We start from the raw sequence: 26,542 nt of genomic DNA on the forward strand, positions 1-26,542 counted from the left end.
CGAGACCCGCCTGGGCAGCAAGACCTCATCTCTACAATAAATCAAAAAAAAAAAAATCAGTCGGGCGTGGTAGCACATGCCTGTAATTCTGGCTACTCGGAAGGCTGAGGTGGAAGGATCACCAGAGACCAGCAGGCGAGGCTGCGGTGGCCAGGAGCGGCCACTGCACTCCAGTCTGGGCGAACGAGTGAGACTCCAACTCAAAAAAAAAAAAACTGTGACCACTTAATAGGCAGAGGTTTTCAGACTGTTAAAACAACAATGACAAAACCACCACCACCAAACGGAAGTTAACGGATTGGGTTTAATTGTAGATCTCTGTTCACAAGAGACACCTAAAATATAACATACATTAAAAATAAAAGAACAGGCTAGGTACGGTGGCTCACACCTATAATCCCAGCACTTTGGGAGGCCAAGGTGAGAGGATTGCTTGAGTCCACAGGCTCGAGTCCAGCCTGGGCAACTTGGCGAGACCTCATCTCTACAATAAATCAAGAAAAATTAGCTGGGCGTGGTGGCACCCACCTGTAGTTCCAGCTACTTGGAAGGCTGAGGTGGAAGGATCACCAGAGTCCAGCAGGTTGAGGCTGTGGTGGCCATGAGCATGCCACTGCCCTCCAGCCTGGGAAACAGAGGGAGACGCAGGCTCAAAAATAAAAATAATAAAAGGACACTGGAATTTATACAAGGGTTTTGGTTCTTATTAAGACAATGAACTGGAATAGGCTACTAGTTCCTTCTCCCAAAAATCAACTCTAGGAAAAAAAAAAATCTGAAGCACCACTACCAAAAGCCAAAACAAAACCAAAGCAAATTCCAACATTCCCTAAATCATTTAAAAATCCCCTCGGAGACTTAAGATTATTACACACAGGAAGAGGAGGCATCCGGGAGATGTCTGCTCTTGCTGGACATGGGACAATTGGTCAAGTCACTGGTGTCAGTGGTACACTCTCGGGGCAGTCTAAAAGCTCTACTGGTGTGAAAAGAGGGGTGTGGGCTGGGCAGCTGCGCTTAGGGTGAAAATTCCCAGCCCTTGTTCCTTCCAAAGCTCCAGGGCTGGGAGGTGACAACTAGGAGCTGTGTCTCCTCCCAGCGCTGCTGATATCTCCTTAAGATGTGAAGGTGAACCTAAGAGCAGTTGCTGGTGGAGTGGTCAACAGAACTGTGAGGTCGTGAACTTCTTAAACTCACTGGGAGGGAGGGACAGGATAGAGCCTGGCTTTTGGGTTTCACCAATAGCGACTACCACAAAGAGAAGTTGGTGCTATTGGAACATGAGCTCACAGGCTAAAATAGCCAAATGCTACCTGAGGAGTCCAACTTCCTGCCCCCAAAGACAGCAAACTAAACAAGAATTCAAGATAAAGCAAAATAAAGACAGGGAAATAAATATACTCAATCTGAAACAGGAGCAAGAACCAAGTAGAAATATTAAGCGTGAAAAATATAAGAGATGGGGCAGAAGGACAGACACAGCTCAAAACCACGCTGTGGGCCAGAGCGTCACACTGAGGGCCTTTACAAAAAGCAGCAGAAAAAAGTGAAAACACGGGGACACACACACACACACACACACACACACACACACACACACACACACACACACACAGCAGTCCAGGGGTGGAGAAGTGCCAAATTCCAACAGTGGGAGTCCTAGAAGGAAAGGAAAAAATGTAGAGGAAATATTTGAAGAAATGAGAATAAATTTCCCAAAATTAAAAAAAAGATGAAAGGACTCCTAGAATAATGAGAAAAAATACAACCAGAAACACTGCAGTGAAAGACAATGTTTTCAAAGTGTTGGAGGAAAGAACTTTGACCTCAAAATTTATACTAAGACAAACTCCTTTAAACATGAGTGTAATAAAAATATTCTCGGGGGCATAAGGATTCAGAAACTTTTTCACAAAAGACCCACTTAGAAAATATTGAGTTGGAGTCTCACTCTGTCGCCCAGGACAGAGGGCAGTGGCATGCTCCCGACCACCGCAGCCTCGACCTGCCAGGTTCCGGCGATTCTTCTGCCTCAGCCTTCCAAGTAGCCGGAACTATAGGTGCGTGCTACCACGCCCAGCTAATTTTTGATTTATTGTAGAGATGAGGTCTCGCCAAGTTGCCCTGGTGAGTCTCGAACCCGCGGGCTCAGGTAATTCACTCGCCTTGGCCTCCCAAAGTGCTGGGATTACAGGCTGAGAGAAAATATTCTTGAAAGTGGTCAAATACAAAAAAATTAATTTAGATGAGAAGAGAGATAGGAAATGACAGAGAACAAATACTTTGGCCAAGTCTGTAATATGAAACAGAGCTAACTTTAAAAAAAAGAATACTTGAACAATATGTTTGAAGTATATTGTTAAAAATATCAACATGGTAAGGGTGGGCAAGACCAAAGGCATATAAGAGTATAATGAAGTCGCCAGGCACAGTGGCTCATGCTTGTAATCCCAGGACTCTGGGAGGTCAAGGTGAGAGAACTGTTGGAGTTCAGGTGTTTGAGACCAGCCTGGGAAACAGTGAGACCTTGTCTCTACAAAAAAAGAAAAAGTTTTTTAAATTAGCCGGGCATGGTGACACATGCCTGTAGTCCCAACTACTCAGGAGGCTGAGGAGGATCAATCATTTGAGTCCAGAAGCTGGAGGCTGTGGTAGCTGTGATCGTGTCACTGCCCTCTCGTCTGGGTGACAAAGTGAGACTCTAACCTTTAAAAAAAAGTATAATAAAGTCTTACTAGAAAGAAGATTTAGGTGGCAAGTTAAAGAAACTAATAGGGGCAAACAAACATAATCACTACTAAGTATAATATCAATAAAAATAAAAGAGGTCGGGTGCGATGGCTCATGCCTGTAATCCTGCCACTTTGGGAAGCAGAGGTGAGAAGACTGCCTGAGCCCAGGGAGGGGTTCGAGACTAGCCTGGGCAACTTGGCGAGACCTCATCTCTATAATAAATATAACACACTAGCCAGGTGTGGTGGCACACGCCTGTGGTTACAGTTATTCAGAAGGCTAAGGCAGAAGGATCACCTGAGTCCAGAAGGTAGAGGCTGTGGTGGCTGTGAGCATGTCACTGCCCTCCAGCCTGGGCGACAGAGTGAGACTTCAACTCAAATATAAAAATTTTTTAAAAGTAAATAAATAAAAAAGCATTACTTTTAAACAGATAAAACTTGTTACTCAATGGAAAGCAAGGGAATAAAACCAAAAAGTACAATACATAGAAACTGTGAGAAAAACAGCAGAAATAAGTTCTGACAATAGTTAAAATGAATGCAAATGTCTTAAACTTAACGACAGATTCTCTCTCTCTCTCTTTTTTTTTTTTTTGGTTTGCTGTAGAGACGAGGTCTCGCCATGTTGCCTGGGCTGGTCTCGAACCTGCGGACTCAGGTAATCCACCACCTCAGCCTCCCAAAGTGCTGGGATTACAGGCTGAGCCACCGAGCCCGGCCCTTAATGGCAGATTCTCACTCCTCCCTTCCCATCTCCACTTGCCCTCTCTGTGTGGACACTGCCCTTTGAGGAGGTGAGGGCCTGGAGCCCGTACCCAGCGAGATGGCCATGCCTTGCAACAGAACAAGGGGGGCAATGAGTGGCTGGAATGGTTGGGAGACTGATTATACTGTGCAACCAAGTTAACGGATTGAGAAAGTACATACATATATTGAGGATAACGGGAGCCATGTTTCTTACTCTTTGAGAAAAGATTTATGAAAGTGGGAAGGGGGACGGTTAGAGGGAAGCCTGAGGTTAGAGAGAAAACTGAAATTGGGAGAATTGAAATGAACTAAGAAGATTGAACAAATAGACAACAAATATATCTGTACACACATATGCACATGGCTATAGATGTCTACAGTTACATGAATGTAGTATGTTTGTAGATTGATTACCCACTGTGAGGACACAGGCAATTTTACTCTAGCAGCAATGAGCTCACCAAGCACTAAGGTATTATGGCTTTACGGAGAAATGGCTGATTCCAAGATCAGGCAGGGAAGTACAACAAAATCCTGGAATACACTGCCTTTAAGTGAAGAAACGCTAAAAAAAGTTAATAATAATGGAAACACATCAGAAAGACATAAGAGCCACCTAGAAGAGGCTTCCATGGACTAAAATATAGCATGATTTGAGTATCAAAATAAATAATGAAGAGTATCTGATTATAACATAACGAATAAAATGGGAATCTATGCACCTTCAATGACATAAATGCAAAAAAAAAAAAATTCCAAAGATTCTCAATATAAGTTTTTCTAAATCTAACAATTACAGGGTAAAAGTGATGAAAAAATCAGGCAAATAGTAACTCAAAGAAACTGGGGAAGCAACATTTATAGTACCTGATAAAACAGAATTCGATGCAAGAAAGAAAACAGGCAGGAGATTATATGAGGGGGAGCCAAAAGACCCTGGAATTTACGTATAAAACACTGTGTATTTATTCTTACATGTTTAAACTCAGTCACCTTCAAAGGACTTTGGATGCAATACACCTACCGAGATGCTTTTTCGACTATCAAAACAGTTTTTGAACTCACCCATTTTGATGCCTTTTAGTGCTTCTGCCGTTTTTGGTTTCACCTCTTCCACGTTGGCAAAACATTTTCTTTTGAGGACGTTTTTCATCCAGGGAAACAAAAAATATTGCTTGGGTGAGATCAGGTGAATAGGGAGAGCAGTACAGAGGGGTCAGGCCATTTGGGGTCAAAAACTGCTGAACACTCAGCACTGTGTGGGCAGGTGTGCTCGTAAGTCACCCATCATGAAATGGGCAAATGCACTGAAAGACTCTTCCGCAAAAATTCACTGAAGCCGAATGCAGCCTCTCACAAGAATGCTAGCTGGGACACTCATGATGATTGTCTCCTAGGACACCTAGTTGGGGAAGCCTGTATTACAAGGGGACTACCCTCCAAAAGATAAGAACAATGAATAAAGAAAATATAAATATCATGACTATTATTAATATGCTCCAAACACAGCCTTAAAACTGAGGGCACAGAAAGGATAACTCTTGGGTTAAAAAAGGAAATGAGAAGATATTTGGAACAGACAGGTGATAATATCATGATGTCTGAATCTAGGAACACAGCTAAAGAAAGAAGTACTGAGTTTAAAAAATTATAGATTTGAAATCACTTTCAGGAAGAGAGACTGACAATGAGACAGATTAACAATGAAAGAGCAAGCATTCAATTCAATGATCTAAAAAATGAAAAACCAGAAAACACTCAAGAAAAGAAAAATAGTAATAAAGTCAGAAATATGTGAAAAAAAGAAGACTGACAAAACCAAATGCTGGTTCATTGGAAAAATTACTGTATAAGACTGATCAGGAAAATGAGAAGATGTAAACAATAAACAAAGTAAAAAAGGAAATGACTACAAACTATGTTAACAAACCTGAACACATAGATGAAAATGAGAAAATTGTAAAGAAATACAAAAATCCAAATTGGTAAGACATTAAAAATTGAGTAGACCTATAAGCAGTAAGTAAAATGAAAAAACAAAGACCTTTTCTTAGGGAAACAAATGCCCACCCAAATCAGAACTAAAAGCTTTACACTTTAACTACACTTTTCTGTATGTTAAAAAATCAACAACAACAATAAAAAAAAAATACATCATGATCAACTAGGATTTAATCAAGGAATGCAAGGATGGTTTAATATTTTAAAAATCCATCAATGCTTTCCCTGAATATTAAAAAGTATATGATTATATAGACTATAGAAAAAAAGCACTTGATTAATGTTTTTTTCTTATTTAATGGGAAGAAAAAAAATCTCAGTAAATTATCAAACTTTTTTTTTTTTTTTTTGAGTTGGAGTCTCACTCTGTCACCCAGACTGGAGTGCAATGGCCGCTCCCGGCCACTACAGCCTCGACCTGCTGGGCTCCAGCAATCCTTCCGCCTCAGCCTTCCAAGTAGCTGGAACTACAGGCGCACGCTACCACACCCGGCTCATTTTGATTTATTGTAGAGATAAGGTCTCGCCAAGTTGCCCAGGTGGGTCTTGAACCCGCGGGCTCAGGCAATCCACTCACCTCAGCCTCCCAAAGGCGCGGGATTACAGGCTAAGCCACCAAGACCGGCTATCAAACTTCTTTAACTTGATAATTTTTGAGTCAGAGTCTCACTGTCACCCAGGCTAGAGTGCAGTAGCACACTTACTCCCTCTGCAGCCTTGGCCTGCTGGGCTCAGGTGATCCTTCCACTTCAGTCTTCCAAGTAGCTGGAACTATAGGAGTACACCACCACACTCAGCTAATTTTTTCATTTATTGTAGAGATGAGGTCTTGCCATGCTGCCCAGGCTGGTCTCGAACCTGTGGGCTCAGACAATTCTCTTGCCTCAGCCTCCCAAGTACTGGGATTACAGGCATGAGCCACTGTGCTCGGTCACTTGTTAATGCTTAGGACTACTTTCCAGAATAGATATGCAGGTCTGCATTTACTCTTGCTCTGTGTAAAGTTTTTTATATCCCCCTACATCACCACCAAAACTGGGCATTCCGTTTTTCTAATTTTGGTCCTTTTTTTTTTTTGAGTTGGAGTCTCACTCTGTTGCAGGCTGGAGTGCAGTGGGACACATGCTCATGGCCATCCCAGCGTTGATCTGCTGGGCTCCAGCAATCCTTATGCCTCAGCCTTTCAAGCAGCCGGAAACACAGGCACACACTACCACACCTGGCTAATTTTTGATTTCTTGTAGAAGCGAGGTCTCATCAAGTTGCCTAGGCGGTCTCAAACCTGTAGGCTCAGGCAATCCATCGCCTCGGCCTCCCAAAGTGCTGTGATTACAAGCTGAGCCACTGAGCCCAGCCTTTGGTCAGTCTTAAGGGTGTAAGTGATAGCTCTTAATAAAGTATCTCCTCATAAATGTGTTACCTTTTGGGCTTTTCTTCTATGAACTATTAATTATCCTTTTTTTATGATTTGGCAGTTTTGCATATTCTAGATATAAATCCATCGGTAGTTTTAAATAGAAGTATCTTCCTGAGCCTGTCATTTATATTATCTTTATCCTATATTGAATAGAAATCTTTAATTTTGATATAATACAATCAATCTGTTTTGTTTTCCTCATGTGGCTAATTCTATGGGGATTTAAGAAGCTTATCCATGTGCCTAGACCACAACATTCTCCTATGTTTCCTAAGAGTTTCACAATTTTACCTTCTTCACTTAGATTTTGAATCTATCCAGAGTTCACCTTTGAACATGATATTAGGGATTCTGTCTTATTTTCCTGCATGTAAAAAGCCAGCTTTCCAACACAGTCTACTAAAATAAATACAGGGATCTTGGGTATTAATTACTCAATATAACATAGTTTTTGTTGTGAACAGTGTCCTTTCCTTTTGTTTTGCTTTTTTTGAGTTGGAGTTTCATTCTGTCGCCCAGACTGGAGTGCAGTGGCCACTCCCAGCCACCGCAGCCTCGACTCACTGGGCCCTGGCGATCCTTCCACCTCAGCCTTTCGAGTAGCTGGAATTACAGGCGCGCGCTACCACGCCCAGCTGATTTTTGATTTATTGTAGAGATGAGGTCTTGCTGCCCAGGCGGGTCTCAAACCCGCGGGCTCAGGCAATCCACTCACCTCAGCCTCCCAAAGGCGCGGGATTACAGGCTGAGCCACCGAGCCCGGCTTCCTTTCCTTTTAATGATATCCCCAAACTGGTTTTTGTTATTGTAGAAAAATGCTTGAAATTCTTACAAACTTATTTTCCATCTAACAAGCTTACTTAAACTTACTGTTTTAAGAGCTCATTGATTCTCTTCGTTCTTGAATGATGCTGGTGAACATCCAAAGATAATGACTTCAAGTTTCTTTTTCATGTGACAGTCTGAGCTAGTAGGCAGGAGATAGGTGGCTCTGTCCATGAGGGTAATATGCTTTTGGTATTTTTGCCCTTCCCCACATGGGCAAAACTCATTTGCCATGAGCACATGCACATTATAGCCCACAGAAAGGGGAACCTCAAGAAACTGTCATTTTCCTTTTAAGAATGTGGCCTGGTACCTATAAACTCACATCTGCTCAAAGCCCACTGGTCAAAACTCAGTCACATGGTCACTGCTAGTTGCAAGGTAGCCTAGAAAATACACACTCTTACCAAGGGAGCGATTACCTAACTAAAACTTGCAGGGACAGAAAGGTTCTGTTAATCAAATGAGGAGGAGAGAAATGGATGTTGTTGTACAATGGTCTTGTTCCTAAAGTGATTATATATATATATTTATTAAAAATGAAACTTCTCTTACTGTTATCAAGTAAAAGAAGTTTCATAGATTAAGGGTCCCTCAATTAAAAAATAAATAAATAAGCTATCACATGCTCTTCCTATATAGAAAGATACATGCATTTCTTCCTTTTTTCAATGAAGTATTTAGTAATTCTGAATAGTATTTGATTAAAATATGTAGAATTGATCATGTAGGTTATGTCTTACTAAATCCAAAGTGCTGAACTTAGTGAAAATTCAGACTGTATTATGTGAATTAACATTTATTTAAAGTCTTAGTACATGCCAAGCAATTTGTATGTTATAATAAAAAAAATCTGACATTTGAGAGCCTACCATGTGCTAGGCACAACTTAATAAGAGAGCTATTATGCCCACTTAATAGATGAGAAAACTGAGGCAGAGAATTTACCTAAAGTTATACAACTGGTCAGTGGAAACGCTAGGCTCTGACGCCTATGATCTTTCCACTAACAATGCCTCTCAATTATTGTTTCCTTCACTGATGACAAAATATAATGACAGATAAGTACCAGTATAGAGTAATTCAAGGTATTATTGCTTAATTCTCTCCTAAAATTCAACTCAATACCATGAGACCTTTTTATTCACATGGAAAATTAAATTCTGAGTTTAATAGAAAACTGGGATTCATTTATAGAAATTCATTTTACATTAGAATTTTTGGGAAAGCTCCTGTTTTACAAAATTAAGACTGCCACAAGGCACGTAGATAGAAACAGTCTATATTGAATTTGAAGGTATATATGCACATAGCAAGACAAATCTAGAGTCTAAGGAAAATGCCATTTAGTCTTACATTTCCAATTCAAATATGAATTTTACTTAAGAATGAATATATTCTTTATCCTAATCTTACAATTTGTCAAATCTCAAAAGAGTTTGCTGAAATGACAGATATACACATATGATACCTGGTATTTCTAGCTGTTGGGACTTTGAATATAGTTAATAGAGTAATTAAAAATGGGAACAAATCTTTTGATGGAAAAAAGGAAACAATGAAAAGAATTTGCAATGCAACAACGTATACTGAACTGAGTAAAAACCAAATAATTTCTTTTCTGAAAATTGCTATCTTTCTTTGTAATTTTACTAACTGTTGGGTCATACCAATAAAGTCAAACAAAAAAAGTTATCTAAAACTCTTTCAAGACATAAAGAAAAATAACTCACCCATCAAATACAAATATACTATTTTATTCTAAGGGAATATTCCTGTGTTTTCTGAAAGGGGAAAATCCCAAAGTGGTTAAAAACCAAAAGAGAACAAAAAGGATGATTTAGATGTTTCTCTTTTTGTTTGATGTTTTTTCTCCCCTGGAAAAAAATGTAATTTTACACAATTTTAGTAAAATTAAAAAAGCAAACAATCAGACACACACATCAACAGCTACACTTATGAGGAATGACCAATAATTCATCATTTTCTCTTATGAATAAATTTAGGGTTCTGGGCAACTCTGTGGACTAACATGCAAATGAAATCCTGATACAGTCATTTATCTGGGTACTGGCTGTTCTCAGTTAAAAGATACAGATTTTTTTTCTTTCTGGTATTTCATAACAATTTACTATGCTAACAATATTTGTTTTTATACAACTACAGAAGGGGAAAATGTTAGTGTTTACACAAACCATAAAATTCGTATAGTGGGGACTATTACACCTGATGTTTCTGGATAGTTTATTGGCAGACTTATCAGACAATCCAATTGTCCTCCATATCAAACAAAGTATGGAAGTAAGAAGTTTTCCAGTCAGATATGACAAACACAGATGGAATTAATCATACAGAATTGGGGCAGATTTACTTCTTTCACACAGTTCTTGGTAACAAAAATGAGAATTGTTACAGGCAGAGGGACAGAACCATCAAGCACAATGTCAAAAGGCCTACTTTAAAATTTTTATTTTATTTAAATGACTTTCACTTGTTAAAAAGAAAAAAAATACACCTGCCACCCCCACCTAAAAAATGGGATATACCAAAAAGTCTTTCAAAATTAGAATTTCTAAGAGGTTTTTGACATCTCACAGTTTTATCAGAGGGTCAAATTCACCTCAGCTAAAGAAGTTCTGTGATTGGCCAACATCATAAAAGCTTTGATTCAAAATTTTGTGGGGAAGAAACAGAATGGAGATGAGAAAGATGGATTGATATGCCACACACGCCTATGACTTGCAATCCTCATAGAACTACTTAAACAGTTAGAGTTTGGAATAATGCTAGAAGAAGACCTGCTTATGGATATCAAGACAGTCAATTTCTTGGTATCTTAACCCCATAATCCCTATGCTCAAGTTTCATAGGGCAACAAAGTCATCTTCCAAATGCTTTATATAGGAACCTACTAGGACCTTTTTCTATCATCATTTAGATAGCAAAGTAATACTGTATCTTTGTGGAATCATTCACAGGGTTTGCCAAAGTAAGGAGAGAAACTATTCTTTCTGAAATGACAAGGGCCTCCAGAAACTGGTGCAAAGAGAAAATAAGAGGAACTGTTTGGGAAATTGGAAGATAAAATAATGGGAGAAAAGCTGCCACTGGGGAAAAAAATGAAAACAAAGGAGAACCCCCATTTCTGTGTACCATAGCAGCAATAAAGGCCTTCACCCAGAGAAGAGGGCATTTTAGTGGGTTTTCTCCAAACATTTCAAGACACTTGGAGTCTTAAGAGGCTCCACAGATTTTCTGTGTGCATAAGTGGATTGTGGAATCTCATCCCCTTTACCTTAGTTTACCCACATCCAGACCCACTGCTGAGAAGGCTAGACCCAGAAAGTAAAAGGGACACATTTAATGTTAACAGCAGTGAAGGTCATTTTCCTTGACGTGAGGGGCCCTGGCTAAAGCACCAGAGGTTTCTATTCTTCACATAACGGGCGTGGCAGTGAAAATCAAAATCAAGACCACTTTACTATCTTTTTTTAAAAGTTGAGTATTTTTATTGGGTCTTCAAGTCTGGGTCCCACAGTCCTCACCTGCCATCACTCTCAGCTCTGTATTGATCTCTCCTCTGACTTTTATGGAGGGCTTGCCCAAGTAGCCTATTACAGCCAAGGTTTCACTCCAAAGCTACCTCTCTAAGGTCTAAGGTTACTATGGTAGAGTTTTATACAACAGTTTTCCTTAAAAATATTCCACAATTTGTTATTCCCAAACAAAATAAGATTATGCACCATTCAGAGAAATTGATTAGTCATTCTGAAGATGTCTAAGAACTATATCACTGCCAAAGAACATTTCTCAGTTTATACTCTTTCCTTCAATTTTCATTTGTACATCCATACTGTGGGGTTCACGAGGCATCTGTTTTCCATTATCTGTTTTCCATTATCGAGCCAAGAGGACCTGGACTTATATATCGTTTTCCAACAGCTGGATGCATTCACAGTTTGGTGCATACCAATGTGTATGAAAATAGGAAACTCGCTTCCATTTTAATCTGATAATTCAACATCAGAGTCTTCAGATTTGGCTTTGGCAAGTTCTTCATGTACCTCCCTCACCATGAGTATACGTGTTAACATGGTGTCCAGGGTCCCTGGGTCTATCGGGAATGTGGAGTACCACATGGGACTATTTGGGACACAGGAGCGCTCAGGTTGAAGGTAAAACACATCATTCCTCTGCTTCACACTTTCAGAACTATCCACAAGGGAAAAAAAAGAAGAAAAGAAAATTGGGAATCAGAGACTATAGAAAATATGAACTATTCTTTAATATAATGTGACTCACATTGGGGAAAGCAATGTACCCACAGGAATACATAGGTTTATAGGAATATTTCTCCCAGGAGTAGACTATAACTCTGTATTTTACAAGTCTAAAATCATAGTTTTTTCTTAGAAAAGGACCACTGAGTACATTTACTTTTTCTTTTAGCCAGGATCTTGTTCTGTCACCCAGGCTGGAGTGCAGTGGCATAATCACAACTCACAGCAACCTCGAACTCCTGGGTTCAAGCTATCCTCTGGCCTATGGCTCCCAAGTAGGTGGGGCTAAAGGTGAATAGCACCATGCCCAGTTAATTTTTTAAAATTTTTCGTAGAGTCATGCCTCACTACGTTGCCAAGCTAGTTTTAAACTCCTGTCCTCAAGTGATCCTCCCACCTCGGCCCAGTCAGAAAATTTCAATTTCTTAAAAATTGTTTTTTAATTACAGGCTTAGCAAAACGATCTCTCTTCAAAATTTCTTTTCTTTTTTTTTTTTGAGTTGGAGTCTCACTCGGTCGCCCAGACTGGAGTGCAGTGGCTGCTCCTGGCCACCGCAGCCTCGCCTGCTGGGCTCCAGCGATCCTTCCGCCTCAGCCATCCGAGTAGCTGGAATTACAGGCACGCGCTATCACGCCTGGCTAATTTTTTGATTTATTGTAGAGATGAGGTCTCGCTGTCCTGGCAGGTCTCAAACCTGCGGGCTCAGGCAATCTACTCACCTCAGCCTCCCAAAGGCGCGGGATTACAGGCTGAGCCACCGAGCCCGGCTCAAAATTTATTTTCTATAGAAACAAAATCACTGCACATTAGATATCACATAAAGGTTGTACAAGTTGTAAAGATCAAATAATAGCAGTGACTCTTGTTTAGGAAGAAATTTTCAAAAAGAAAAACCTTATCAAGGCAACTAGTTTCTTAGTTCACAATACCTCTAAAATTAGAGGTTAAGTCCTTGTCTAAAGTCACAAGCCAGTTACTTTTCTTATGTTCAAGCATCTGAAATACAAAATACCTTCACTGCCTTTTGAAGTGCACTATATGTATGCAGTTCAGCGGAAGACCACTTACCATTTTGACAGATAAAACTCATAAAGTCGGACTGGGCATCTTAGTGGGTTGTCAGTATTCTCTGCCATCTCCACCCCCACTGGAACCTCATCATCTTCATTTCGTTTTCTCTTGCCAACAGTTAGTTTATCTTGAGGCAGGAAATAATAATCCAAGGACTATATTAGAAAAGTCTATTCTTCAACTCTCAAGACACGCAGTAGCTTTGTTTGACAGCCAAAACTTTGTCATTCCTTTCCTTTCACTTGATCATTCAACAAATACTTGCTGAGGGCCTACAGAGGTGCCAGACATTTTGTTGTTGTTGTTGGAATCTCACTCTGTTGCCCAGGCTGGAGTACAGTGGCACACTCATGGCTACTCCAACATGGACCTGCTGGGCTCAGGTGATCCTTCTGCCTCAGCCTTCAAAGTAGCCAAAACTACAGACACACGCTACCACGCCCGGCTAATTTTTGATTGATTGCAGAAACAAGGTCTTGTCAAGTTGCCTGGGTTGGTACTGAACCCGCGGGCTCAAGCAATCCACTCACCTCGGCCTCCCAAAGTGCTGGGATTACAGGCTGAGCCACAGACATTATTTTAAGTGCTAGGTTTATGGCATTAAAAAAACTGAATCCCTATCCTGTAATATTTGTGTCCCCCTGCTCACCAAAGTGGGGAGACCATGGCAAAAAGCATGGCATAAAAGATATCTCTATTCTGAGCCTGACTTAATTTTGTAAATCGTTTATTAGACATAGGGTTCTTAAGTCACACCAAGGTAAAGCAGAATTAAAGGATCCACATGTTGTTCTCCTACAAGAGAGATCAAGATAGAAGTTGTATTCTCTCTCTCTCTTTTCTTGTTTTCACCCAGGACCCATGCTGGAGTGCAGTGATACAACCATAGCTTACGGCTGCCTTGAACTCCTGGGCTCAAGTGATCCGCCCAGCCTCATCCTCTCGAATAGCTGGGACTACCGGTGTGAACTGCTGTATCTGGCAGAAGTTGTCATTTTTTCTTCTTTTTTGTAGTCAAGGTCTCACTCTGTCACCCATACTGGAGTGTAATGGCATGAATGCCATTCACCGCAGCATCAACTTCCTGGAATCAGGTGATTCTTCTGCCTCAGTCTCCTGAGTAGCTGGGACTACAGGCATGTGTCACCTGCTCAACTAATTTTTTTATTTTGTAGAGACAATGTCTTGCTATGCTGCTCAGAATAGTCTCAAACTCCTGGGATCAAGCAATAATCTCGTGTTGGTCTCCCAAAGTCCTGGGATTACAAGCATGAGCCACCAGGCTGGCAAGAAGTTATCATTTCTTTACCTGAAGATATTTCTACTGTGGGGCACTGGTGTCTACTGGGCATTTGCTCAAGATGTATGTATGTATGTATGTATTTCTTTATGTATTTGTGAAGCAGGGCTTATTTATTTAAGAGACAGGGTCTCTGTTGCCCAGGTTGGAGTTCAGCAGCATGATTATGGCTCACTGCAGCCTCAAACTCCTGGGCTCAAGGGATCCTCCCACTTCAGCCTCCCAAGTAGCCAAGACTACAGGTGTGTGTCACCACTCTTGGCTCATTTTTATTTTTATTTTTTATAGAGACAGGGTCTTGCTATGTTGCTCAGATTGGTCTCAAACTCCCAGCCTCAAGTGATTCTCTCACCTTAGCCTTCCAAAGTGATGGGATTTCAGGTGTGAGTTATCATACCTGGCCTCAAGATTTTTAAACTGTCAGAGTATTGTGAGAAATGGCAACTTTACTGGGAAAAGAAATTCCTAATAGAGTTGACCATTTGCTAAGAAGAGTAAAAACTGTTTTCCCCAATAGAATTTTGCAGAGATCACAATTTATATGAGAAGCCAGGGCAAAGACATGGAAAGTGGGCTGTTTCTTTCCCACTTTTCCAGTCACTCTTCAAGAGAACACTAAGCAGACCCGAGAACCCAAGGAAAAACAGGTTTCTTTCTTTTTTTTTATAACTGCTCTTACCAAGTGGCATAGGACTTTTCCCAGCTTCCTGTATTAGTTGTATTTTAACAAAATTCACCCCAGTTTTCTATTTAGTGGCTAACCATATAGAAAAACTTTGCTAGCTACTCATTCAGAAAACAAGCTGAACTTATTACCGACCTTGTCAAGCACCTATTCAGAACACAGAAAGATTACCTGTCTCTCCCTCCCTCAATATCAATTAAGAGCAAAAGGAGGCTCACATATAAACAAAACTAAGAAAATAGGACATAGGCATTAGGTAAAAAGCAAGATAATTATAGTATTTTTTAAAGTAAAGGAGCAATTCTGAGAAAAGTTTACACTAAATTGAAGTATTCTTTACAGATTTTAGTTTCAGTAATTTTAAATTCTCATATTCAAAAAATATATTTCACTCTTAGAAGTAACAACTTAGGCTGTTGATGGCTCACGCCTGTAATCCCAGCAAGTACTTTGAGAGGCCAAGGTGGGCAGATTACCTGAGCCCAGGAGTTCGAAACCAGCCTGGAAAACCTCGTCTCTACAAAAATTAAAAAATCAGCCAGGCGTGGCACACACCTGTAGTCCTAGCCACTCTGGATGCTGAGTAAGAAGGATCACCCGAGCCCAGGAAGTCGAGACTGCCATGAGCCGTGATCACTGTGATCGTGACACTGCACTCCAGTCTGGGGGACAAAGTAAGAACCCAACTTAAAAAAAAAAGAACAAGAAGAAGTAATAACTTGATTTTGAGAACTTCAAAACTTATGATTCTGGTTGAAATTAATTAATTAAAATTCTAAACAGTTATTTAGTAGGCTATTTTTGAGATGCAAGATCATTAGCCTTCTAATAAAATCATCACTGTTGATATTATTCTACTGTGTACAAAAGCAGTTCCTTCATAATGTTAACTAAAAAGAGGGGCTCTGTTTAAAAAAAAACAAGATTTAAAAACAATAGATTAAGGCTGGGCTCGGTGGCTCAGCCTGTAATCCCAGCACTTTGGTAGGCTGAGACGAGTGGATTGCCTGAGCTGGCGGGTTCGAGACCCACCCGGGGAACTTGGTGAGCCCTCGTCTCCACAATACATAAAAAATTAGCCTGTAGTTCCAGCTATTTGGAAGGTTGAGGTGGAAGGACCACCGGAGCCCAGCAGGTCAAGGCTGCAGTGGCCAAGAGCGTGCCACTGCACTCCAGTCTGGGCAACAGAGTGAGACTCCAACTCAAAAAAATCCCCAACAGATTAAAAGTTTGTTTTGTTTTGACAACTTGCCATCACTCACAACAACAGATTAGAAGTTAAGAGGTTTCTTTTGACTAGCAATTGACTTATCTGGTCCCTGTTAATCAGTGATTCACAATCCTGGTTATACATTTAAATTCCCTGAGAAGTTGTAAAATGCAGATTATTTGAGCTCTATCCAACTAAATCAAAATTTCTAATTTACTGGGCACATCTGTAATCCCAGGACCTTCGGAGACTGAAGCAGGCAGATTGCTTTAGCCCAGGAGTTTGAGACCAGCCAGAGCAACATAGTGAGACTCTGACCCTATTTTTTTAAAAAAAGAAAAGCCCCCACGTATGTACCTAACCCTAATTTGTACCCCACATTTTTAAAATAAAATAATTTTTAAAAAATTAAAAAAAGAAAAGTCAATCAAAGTATATTAAAGCACATGATTCCTCTCATTTTGAGGCAAGCCTTTAACTTACTTCTGACAAAAGAGAAAAACATTGAAATATTAAAAGAAAACTATACTCTTTCTTCCATGTCCAGAATTTACAATTATCCTTTTGCAGTAACTCTATTTTAGTACTACTAATGAAACTTCAAAACAAACAGAAATCTGGCAAACACTACCACATACCTGGTTCTGACTCCTGCTTCTGTAAAGGTGGGAAGAATCTCAGATATGTCATCTTCGTACTGTATTTCAAAGTTCTGGTCCGTCTCATCACATGGGCAAAGGAAAGCTTCAAGTGCTCAGCAACATTCTTTAGTTGAAAGTATTTGGTATTGAAGAAAAGAAGGGTGTTTAAGAGGACGATTGGAGAGTAAGCGCCCAACTGTTTGCACTCCCACAAATGCTCTTCTTCAATGCGAGAGAACATGTAACCTAAACAGAGAAAGGAGGAAAAAGCAACAGTACTGTACTGAGCTTCTGCTAAAGAGGACTAAGTAATCTCTCAAATTCTAGGATAGGAAAGTATGAAGAGAAAGACTGTTCCTCTTTTTCCCTTCTTATGTATAAAAACAGAAAAGGCACCACAAAGAAAATGGCAGATGGTTCCACTCAAGCAGACACTGTCAGCATTCCCCTGAAAGTTTTAATCTACCGGTATTTTAGATCAGAGGTTGGCATATTTTCTTTGTAAATGGCCACAGAGTAAATATTTAAGATTTTGTGGGCCACAGAGGCTCTGAACAACTTTACTGCTATAGAAATAAGGAGCCATAGAGAACACATAAAACAAGCAGGCATGGCTATATACCAGTAACATTTACCTATAGATAAATTTGAATTTCATTTCACAAAATATTATTTCTTTAAAAGATTTCCCAACCATTTTTAGCTCATGGGTTACAAAAACAGGGAGCAGATTTGACCCATGGACCATAGTTTGTCAATTCCTATTGGAGATCATTAAGCTTACTGTTAACCGGTTCAGTGTTATTTAGCCAAGATCATTAAAAGGCAGATAGTTTTCCTCCTTCCACCACTCTTCTCTTATTTTTAACTTAAACAAAGAGTTATTACTTCCTGGTGATTGATCTGGGATTTTTCTTACAAAGCAGAGGTATTAAAGAAAAATTAAAATAAATGTATTTTTAACTGCACCTTCTGCATGATGTCCCTTAAATGTAGGTCTTTCCTAATGTTTTCTCCTTAATCCTTTGTTGTTGCTTCCGCATTCTATCCTTGGGAGATTATCCACAAACATGACTTTATTATTCCAAATCTATATATCCCTAGTTCTCTCTCTAAATGCTAACTGCATCAAACTACTATGTTGTTCAGAATACTTCAAAGGGACTCGACAACCTAACAGAAAGCAAAACACTTAACCTCTTCATTCACAGCTGAAGAGCCTGAGAGACTAGGAATCAATCATGGCCTTGTTTGACGACAAAAGGTCAAAGACAATTCAAGTATGAGGACTTAACTCACTTAACAATAGTTCAGTATACATATAAACTGTTGAAAAAATGTTCAGTTTGCAGCAGCTCCTGGCTCAGTGTGCAACTTCACTGACACTACCAGATCAAAATGGTTTCCAAAAAGGTAAATGTAACTTCAAATTTTTTATTTTCAGCAGTTAGTATCTACACATGCACTTTATGAAAGTTATTCTCCTAAAATAATTAACAATAAACTCCAAATTTTCTTCTCAAAAGTCCAAATATGTTATAAATCTCAGCAGAAATATAAAATGAACAATTTAAAAACAGATAATCACAAACTTAAGCAAGTTAAAAAAGCACATAATGAAAACAATAAAAATTAAAAAATAATCACCCTACCATTAGGAAGTATTGTAGGTTCCCATATTTTCAAGAGTTTGGTAAGTTCAACCATAAATCTGGAATAGGGCTCAGTAAAAATGTTATCTATTCTACCATTTTCAAACAGGTACTACAAGAAAAAAAAAAAGAAAATATACATGTTGATGGAAGAAAACACAAGTTTGGAAAATACTGTTTATTGTAAACCATGCTGAATCTCCAAGTGCTTTAGGGATCTGTATTGAAATACCAGGATTCAAGTTAAAGTTCTCTCTCACATTAACTGACAATATCTTCAGCACTGAACTTGCAAGGCAAAGTTTTTTAATTTCCTTTTTAAAATATGGATGGCATAGAATTAACATAAAACCCCTTTACTCAGTTCCTAAAACTGATTTGCAATAATACAGTTAGCTAATGTCAGGGGACCTGAGGAAGCACAAATTTAAAACTATTCATACAGAGCCTTCTAACCACAGCTCTCAACTCTTTGCCCCACAACCTAACTCTCAAAAAGCTCAAGTCTAATTACAGGACACTAAACTCTGTTAATCATAACTATCAACAAACAGATCATAGGACAAAACACAAAGAAAAGCTTGGGTAAAGAACAGCTAAAAAATGTACTGAGTGTGCAGGTCAGATAAAATCAATTGAGATAAGGAAATACAACAAGCGGTTACAAAATACAAGGCAGTATATAATTAAATGCTAAAAATCTTTGGTGTTTTTAAGATTTAGTATTTTAATTTATTTGTCCATGGCTATCTTGATTTCCTGCAGTTCTATTATGTGTGATTTGGGGACTATTATTTTCATTTAAGTTTCTTCTAATAAAAATTACCACTCCAATTGTTCATTTTTATGAGCTTCTTATTATTGCAGATTACAGTTTTGTTATTAAATGATATCTTCTTTTTCTTATTTTTTTATTTTATTTTATTTTTTTTTGAGTTGGAGTCTCACTCTGTCGCCCAGACTGGAGTGCAGTGGCCATTCCTGGCCACCGCAGCCTCGACCTGCTGGGGATCCGGTGATTCTTCCATCTCAGCCTGCCAAGTAGCCAGAGTTACAGGCGCGCGCTACCACGTCCAGCTGATTTTTTGGTTTATTGTAGAGATGAGGTCTCGCCAAGTTGCCCAGGTGGGTCTCGAACCCATGGGATCAGGCAATCCACTCACCTCAGCCTCCCAAAGGTACGGGAATACAGGCTGAGCTACCGAGCCCGGCTCTTTTTCTTATTTTAATAAAGTCATTTTTAAGCTTAAAAATATATCCTCTTTACAGAAAAAGTTTAAAATACAGAAAAAGTAGAAGACTATTAACTATTCAAACTTACCAAGCAAAGACAACTACCATTAATATGCAGGATTATTTTCAATCTAAAAAAAAAATTCCCTTATAAATACAGAGGTGAGTTTTGTACATTTAAACAAAAATATATCAGTACATATAAAATACTGATTTAAAAAAAATCTTCCCCTTTAATCAGTAATGAAACAAGAATGCCTATTCTTTTTCAACTTTTTTTTGAGTCAGAGTCACACTCTGTCACCCAGGCTAGAATGCAGTGGCATGCTCACGGCCATTGCAGCCTGAACCTGCTGGGCTCAAGTGATCCTTCTGCTTCAGTCTTCAAAGTAGTGGGAACCACAGGCGTGTGCCACCATACCCGGCTAATTTTTTTGATTTATTGTAGGGATGAGATCTTGCTACGTTGCCCAGGCTGGTCTCAAACTCATGGGCTCAGACAATCCTCTCGCCCCTGTCTCCCAAAGTGCTGGGATTACAAGTGTGAGCCATTGTTCCTGGCAAGAATGCCTATTCTTACCATTCTTATTCAGCATTGTACTGGAGGTCCTAGTCAGAGCAATCAGGCAAGAAAAAGAAACATAAAGCATTCAAATAGGAAAGGAAGAAATAAAACTATCTCTATTTGCAGATGAAAGAATACTACAATAAAAAATCCTAAAGAAAGTACAGAAAAACTAATTATTAGAGCTAATAACTGACTTCAGCCAATTTGCAGGATACAAACAAAAATCAGTTGTACTTCTATAAACTAGCAATGAACAATCCTAATAGGAAATTAAGAAAATAGTTCCATTTACAACAGCATCAAAAAGAATAAAATACTTGAGAACAAATTTAACCACAAAGATATAAGATGTATACACTTAAAACTACAAAAAACTGCTGAAAGTAAAAATGAAAGACAACTAAATAAATGGAAAAACATCTTGTATTCATGCATCAGAATACTTAATATTGTTAAAATGGCAATATTCTTCAAGGCAATCCACAGATTCACTGCAATCATATCAAAATCCTGAATGCTTTTGGCTCTTTGGGGTTTTTTTTTCCAGAAATAGAAAGTCGATATAAAATTCATATGGAATTTCAAAGGACCTTGAATAGCCAAAAATAGCTTGAGGAATCCCACTTCCTGATTTCAAAACTTACTACGCAAAGCTACAATAACCAAAACAGTGTTTATGGCTCTCACAACAGTCATATACACCAATTAGAACTGAGAATCCAAATTAAACACATACATATTTGGTCAAATAATTTTCTACAAGGATATCAGATCTATTCAATAGGTAAAGAACAGTGTCTTCAATAAATGGTGCTAGAACTGGCAAGAATGCCTAAACATTTTAAAAACGTTTTGTGATTCAAAGCACACTACCAAGCCAGTGAGAAAAACCCAAAGAATGGGAGAAAATATTTGTAAATCACTTATCTGATAAAAGTTTAATATCCAAAAATTTATAAAGAATTTCTGCAACTCAAAAACAAAAAGACATACAGTTAATAAAATTTAAAAATGGGCAAAGAACATGATACAGTTTGGATGTTGTCCCCACCAAATCTCATGTTGAAATTTGATCTCCAATGTTGGAGGTGGGACCTAGTGGGAGGTGATTGGGTCACGGGGTCAGAAACCTCATGAACAGCTTCCTGCTATCCTCCTAGAAATGACTGAGTTTTCATTCTATTAGTTACTATGAAATCTGATTGTTAAAGAGAGCCTGGCACCTCCTCCTCACTCTACTGCTTCCTTGTCTTGCCATTTGACACACCTCTCCCCGTTTGTCTTCCGTCATCACTGGAAGCTTCCTAAATCCATCATGCTTCTTGTACAGCCTGCAAAATAAACCTCTTTTCTTTGGTAATCCTTTATAGCAACGCAACAGTCTAAGACAAGACTTAAACAGACAAATCTCCAAAGAAGATATATCAATGACCAAAAAGGACATGAAAAGATGTCCAATGTCATTAAGGAAATACAAATTAAAAACGCCATGAGATATCACTTCATACCTACTAGAATGGTTATTTAAAGAAAAAAATTAACAAATATTGGCAAGAATGTGGAGATACTGGAATCTTCATAATTGCTGCTGGAAATGTAAAATAATACAGCCACTGTGGAAAATATTTGGTGGCTCCTCAACAACTTAATCATAGTTACCAATAAGAATCAACAATTCCACTCCTAAACGTATCTGGCAAAAGAACTGAAAACAGGTGCTTACACCAAAACCTGTACATGACGTTCCTAGCAACATTATTTACCAATCACCAAAAGGTGGAAACAACTCAAATGTCCATTAATGGAGGAATGGATAAACAAGATGTAGTATATCCATAGGGTGGAATATTATTAAGCCACAAAAAAGAAGTACTGATTCATGCTACAGCATGGATGAACCTTAAAAACATAATGCTAAATGAAAGAAGCCACACACCAAAGGCTACATAGTATATGAATCCATTGATATGAAATAAACAGAATGAGCAAATCCAGAGAGACAGAAAGCAGATTTCCAGTTACCAGAGACTAGATGGAGGGAGTAATAGGGAGTGACTACTGAATGGGTATGAGGTTTCCCTTCAGGGTAATAAAAAAGTTACGGAACTAGATAGTAGCAATGATTGAATATTGCGAATGTACTTACTAGTCCCACTGAATCGTACACCTTAAAATGGTATATTTCATGCTTATTCTCCCTTAAAATAAATGACTACCATCAATAACTATCATACTTTACATACAATTCTGCTATATTACTTTTTAAAATACAAGCTTCTAAGAATTTTCCAGGTCAGCAAATATAGAAGTGCATCATTCCTTTCTAACTATTATACAGTATTTCATAGAATGGACATATGATAGTTGATTTAAACATGACTCTTAATTAACACTGGCGTGGCTACCAATTTGTTGCTGTTAAAAACAATATTATAATGAAAATACCAGTATTATGTCTGGCTTCATGCATATGTATGTATTTCTCTAAATATATTTTGACCAATGAATTTGCCAGGCTGAAGAATCTGTATGTTTAATTTTATACCTGTTGAATTCCAAGGCACAAGTATAAGATACTGTCTGGATCATATTTTTCACCATTTGGTCTTCGCACCTCTTGGATAAACTGGCATAAGCCTAAACTCAATTCAGCAAAAGTGCAGGACAGAATATCTTCCTTCAGCTTGATCGAGCGAACTGCAGAAAGGTAGAAAACATCTGAAACATTAACTTATAACAAACATAACTATTTGCTTAATAATATATTTATATTATTATGTTTATATAATATTAATATTTACATAATATAATTTAATTAACTGAATAAACATTGAATATTATTGAAACATTGAATAAACACTATGGGGGAGATTGGTAAATAAATGAAGTAAAGACAGAACCTGACCTCAAGGCTATTTTAGGGGAATAAAGGCAATGCGGTGCTATAATAGAGGTTTTCTTTAAACAACATTCTATGAAAGCATATAAGGGAAATCCAATAGGGAACAGTCAGGTTAGATTCTGGAAGATGTGACACAGCACTAGATCTTAAAAGGTAAGGAAGAGTGAAACAGGTGGGTGGGTAAAGAACTCCAATCTGAGGATGCAAAGACTTCTCAAAGTATAGTCCACAAAACACTAGCCTAACGTGCTATCTGAAGAACACTGGGTTTCAAAGATCTGACAAACTTAGAAAACACAAGATACTACATTTGTCTCTGAAGAATTCAGTGTCTAGCAGTAAAGGTTCTAAGCATATCTGCACAAAAGCTATTTAACACTTTTTAGCTCAGATTTATTTGAACACAAAACAATTCAAATAACACTTAACATCTCCATGCACTTGGAATAGCTAGAATAAAGCATTCCATTTGCTAAACCACAAAGGTAAAAAAGTTCAGGGATTTGGGTGTATAGGAAAAAGCAAGAGCAGCAGGTGGTGGCAGATCAGCCGTGTATATTTTAAGATTTTTTAAGACAATGAATAACCGAATTAATTTTGAGCAGGAGAGTTATCTAATTTGATTTGTAGAGGTCCTACTATAACAGGTTGAGTCACATTGTGGGGTTAGAATAAAAACACCCTTTTTAGTCATTGTTCTTCTGCATTTAGACAAGATTGCATACACTTGAGCTCCCCTGCATTAGTTTTGCACAAAGTAAGTGGTATCTCATGGAGCAAAGACCATATTTGACCTTTTCACCCCAGTACCTAGCGCCATACCTGGTACATAACAGATATTCATCAAGTATTTTTTGGATGAGTGAGTAATAAAAATGGGTGGGAATCCCCTATGGCTACTGGATTTAGGCCTGGTAATCTAAAGCAGTATTACCTTTCCATTTGTACTGCTGCCCTTTCTTTTTTAAAACAAAGAGTGCTATGGTTCAAAGTGGGCAGTTACAGGCCTAATAAGTTACATAACACTGGAGCAGAAATATTATACTTCATCTATAGGAACTCAATGAATGAGTCACAGCTAGTGCAGTAACTAGATGCTTCAATAAGGAGGGTTACATGTGCCCCAAAACCAGCAGGGTAGACTGACTGACAAGAAGCCAACAGTGCATGCAATCACCCAATTATAAGAAAAGGCATAGCTGGAAAGAGACAAAAAATCAAGTTACACAGGCATACTCATTCATGCTGCCCCATCTCATTCCATAAAGATTGTACAAGTATCTTACATAAAACACAGATAAAAAGTAAAAGATAAACTGAAGCAAAAATTTAGAATAGGATGTCAAAACCAGTGAAAAATGAAAACTAATGTGGCCTTAAAATTATACACTGTTCTTTATTTGAAATGTTTGAGTCCAAATTTCCTGGTAGCTGAAGTGAAAACCACAAACACTGTCAGTTATATAGATCTCATTAGCAAAAATTCCTAAAGAAGCAGCATGGTTTTTCCATAAACAAACAAACAACCAAACCTCACAATGTGTTCCATGTGGGTTATATATAGACACAGGACTCAAGAAGACTTATTTTGAACCACTTGCACAGAGTTAGAAATGTAACAAAATTACTTTTATTTGCATAATAAACTCTCAATCAGAAGATATAATCTTACCTTTATAACAGCTACCTTAAAATTGGGAGTAAGAATACTTTCTCTTTCTAATCTTAAAACTCCAAATTTTAAATAATTTTAAACATCCAAATTTACAAATTTAAATCTACAATAATATAATAAATGATTCAAACCAAATGGAGAGAAGCAAATTTTACCTCTACAGCCTGGCTCTGAGGATTCTTGAGAGAGTACATGGTCTTGAGCACTTCCTAAGGGGTCAGAACATGGGCTAGATGATGCATGTTCAATTCCTGACAAGAAGAGAAAAATAAATAAGTAATTTAAATTAAAATAGGGGAAAAATTAAATAAGATCCAAACCAAAGTTCTATGAGGTTCTGACCTAAAATTTATCGCTTTTGAGCAAATTTATGGCCTTACGTATCTACATTTCCCTCTACTGAAATCAAGACACAAATTTAAGCTGTATTTACCTCCACATTTTAGATCCCCCTGCTCTTCCTTGGCATTTTTCCACTGAACCCAGTTCTTCCAGGCATTTACCCCATACATGTATTTCAGTGTCATCCCAGACACTGAGCACCCTTGAAAGGCTCCTTGAATAAGACTCCTGGGCTCCACAGCCACTATAGACTTCTTCCGTCCCTGTAAGAATTCCAAAAATTTACAGAATATAAAATTTAGTTTTGAATTTTTTTTTTTAGATTGGAAAATATAGTTTATTTAGAAAGTAAGTTAGATAGAGGAAAGGGAGTCACTTCTCCAAGGTAGGGGAGGGGACAAAGGCTAGGAAACAGGGTGGCGGCCACAGCTCAAAAAGCACATGGCTACATCACAGTCTAGTAAAGCCTAGAATCAGACTCTTAAAGTAGGAAAGGGTATACATTTATAGAATATAAAATTTAGTTCTGCCCCCTCCCCTATCTTGGGGAGATAAATCTTCTCTTTCTCTCTCTCTCTCTCTCATTTACTTTCTAAGTAAACTTTGCTTAAAAACTTAAAAAAAAAATTTAGTTTTACATCCTAAAGATTCACACTTTTCAGAATAAGGGCTTTCTTTAAAGATTATTTAATCTAACCCATATTAGAAATAAAGGGAGAAAGTTTAAATGTAGAAGATCACATTGTAGTAGTTTCTAGCATTTGAGTATTTATATGATTCAGATGCTAGACCCACCTAATGGGGCATGAATAACTATTACCAATCAGATCTACTTAATGAAACACATAAATAGATCACATTCTGGGCTATAAAACAAGACTCAATAAATTATCTAACTATAAAGGTATTAAACTAGAAACCAACGATAAAAAGATGTCCAAAAAATTCTCCAAAATTATAAATTAAGCAGCTCTATGAGTCAAAGAAGAAACCACGAATGCAATAAAAAATTATTTTGAACTTCAATGAAAATGAAAACAAAGCCAGGATCGGTGGCTCAGCCTGTAATCCCGTGCCTTTGGGAGGCTGAGGCGAGTGGATTGCCCGAGTCCATGGGTTCGAGACCCGCCTGGGCAGCGAGACCTCATCTCTACAATAAATCAAAAATCAGCCGGACATGGTAGCAGATGCCTGTAATTCCGGCTACTTGGAAGGCTGAGGCGGAAGGATCGCCGGAGCCCAGCAGGTCGAGGCTGC

General features: G+C 38.4%; 1 protein-coding gene across 6 annotated transcripts in view; it reads right to left on the reverse strand.

The window, feature by feature from the left end:
* Positions 1-9,461: 9,461 nt before the first annotated feature.
* The window catches only part of ZMYM4 (zinc finger MYM-type containing 4), a 155,099-nt gene continuing 138,018 nt past the window's right edge, over positions 9,462-26,542 (reverse strand). For 4 of the 6 annotated variants that reach the window (XM_008069197.2, XM_021718131.1, XM_021718132.1 and 1 more), the window contains 7 exons: positions 25,377-25,548; positions 25,099-25,194; positions 22,912-23,063; positions 18,566-18,677; positions 16,911-17,159; positions 13,075-13,204; positions 9,462-11,937 (listed from right to left, as the gene is read on the reverse strand). In XM_008069197.2, coding sequence (XP_008067388.1) covers positions 11,730-11,937; positions 13,075-13,204; positions 16,911-17,159; positions 18,566-18,677; positions 22,912-23,063; positions 25,099-25,194; positions 25,377-25,548 — 1,119 coding nt within the window. In that variant the 3' untranslated portion in view covers positions 9,462-11,729. The remainder of the gene's footprint in view (positions 11,938-13,074; positions 13,205-16,910; positions 17,160-18,565; positions 18,678-22,911; positions 23,064-25,098; positions 25,195-25,376; positions 25,549-26,542) is intronic. The other 2 variants (XM_008069200.2, XM_008069198.2) reach the window with 1 other exon arrangement.

The sequence above is a fragment of the Carlito syrichta genome, unplaced genomic scaffold (genome assembly GCF_000164805.1).
Source record: "Carlito syrichta isolate Samal-C Ts95f unplaced genomic scaffold, Tarsius_syrichta-2.0.1 Scaffold311852, whole genome shotgun sequence".
Lineage (NCBI taxonomy): Eukaryota > Metazoa > Chordata > Mammalia > Primates > Tarsiidae > Carlito > Carlito syrichta.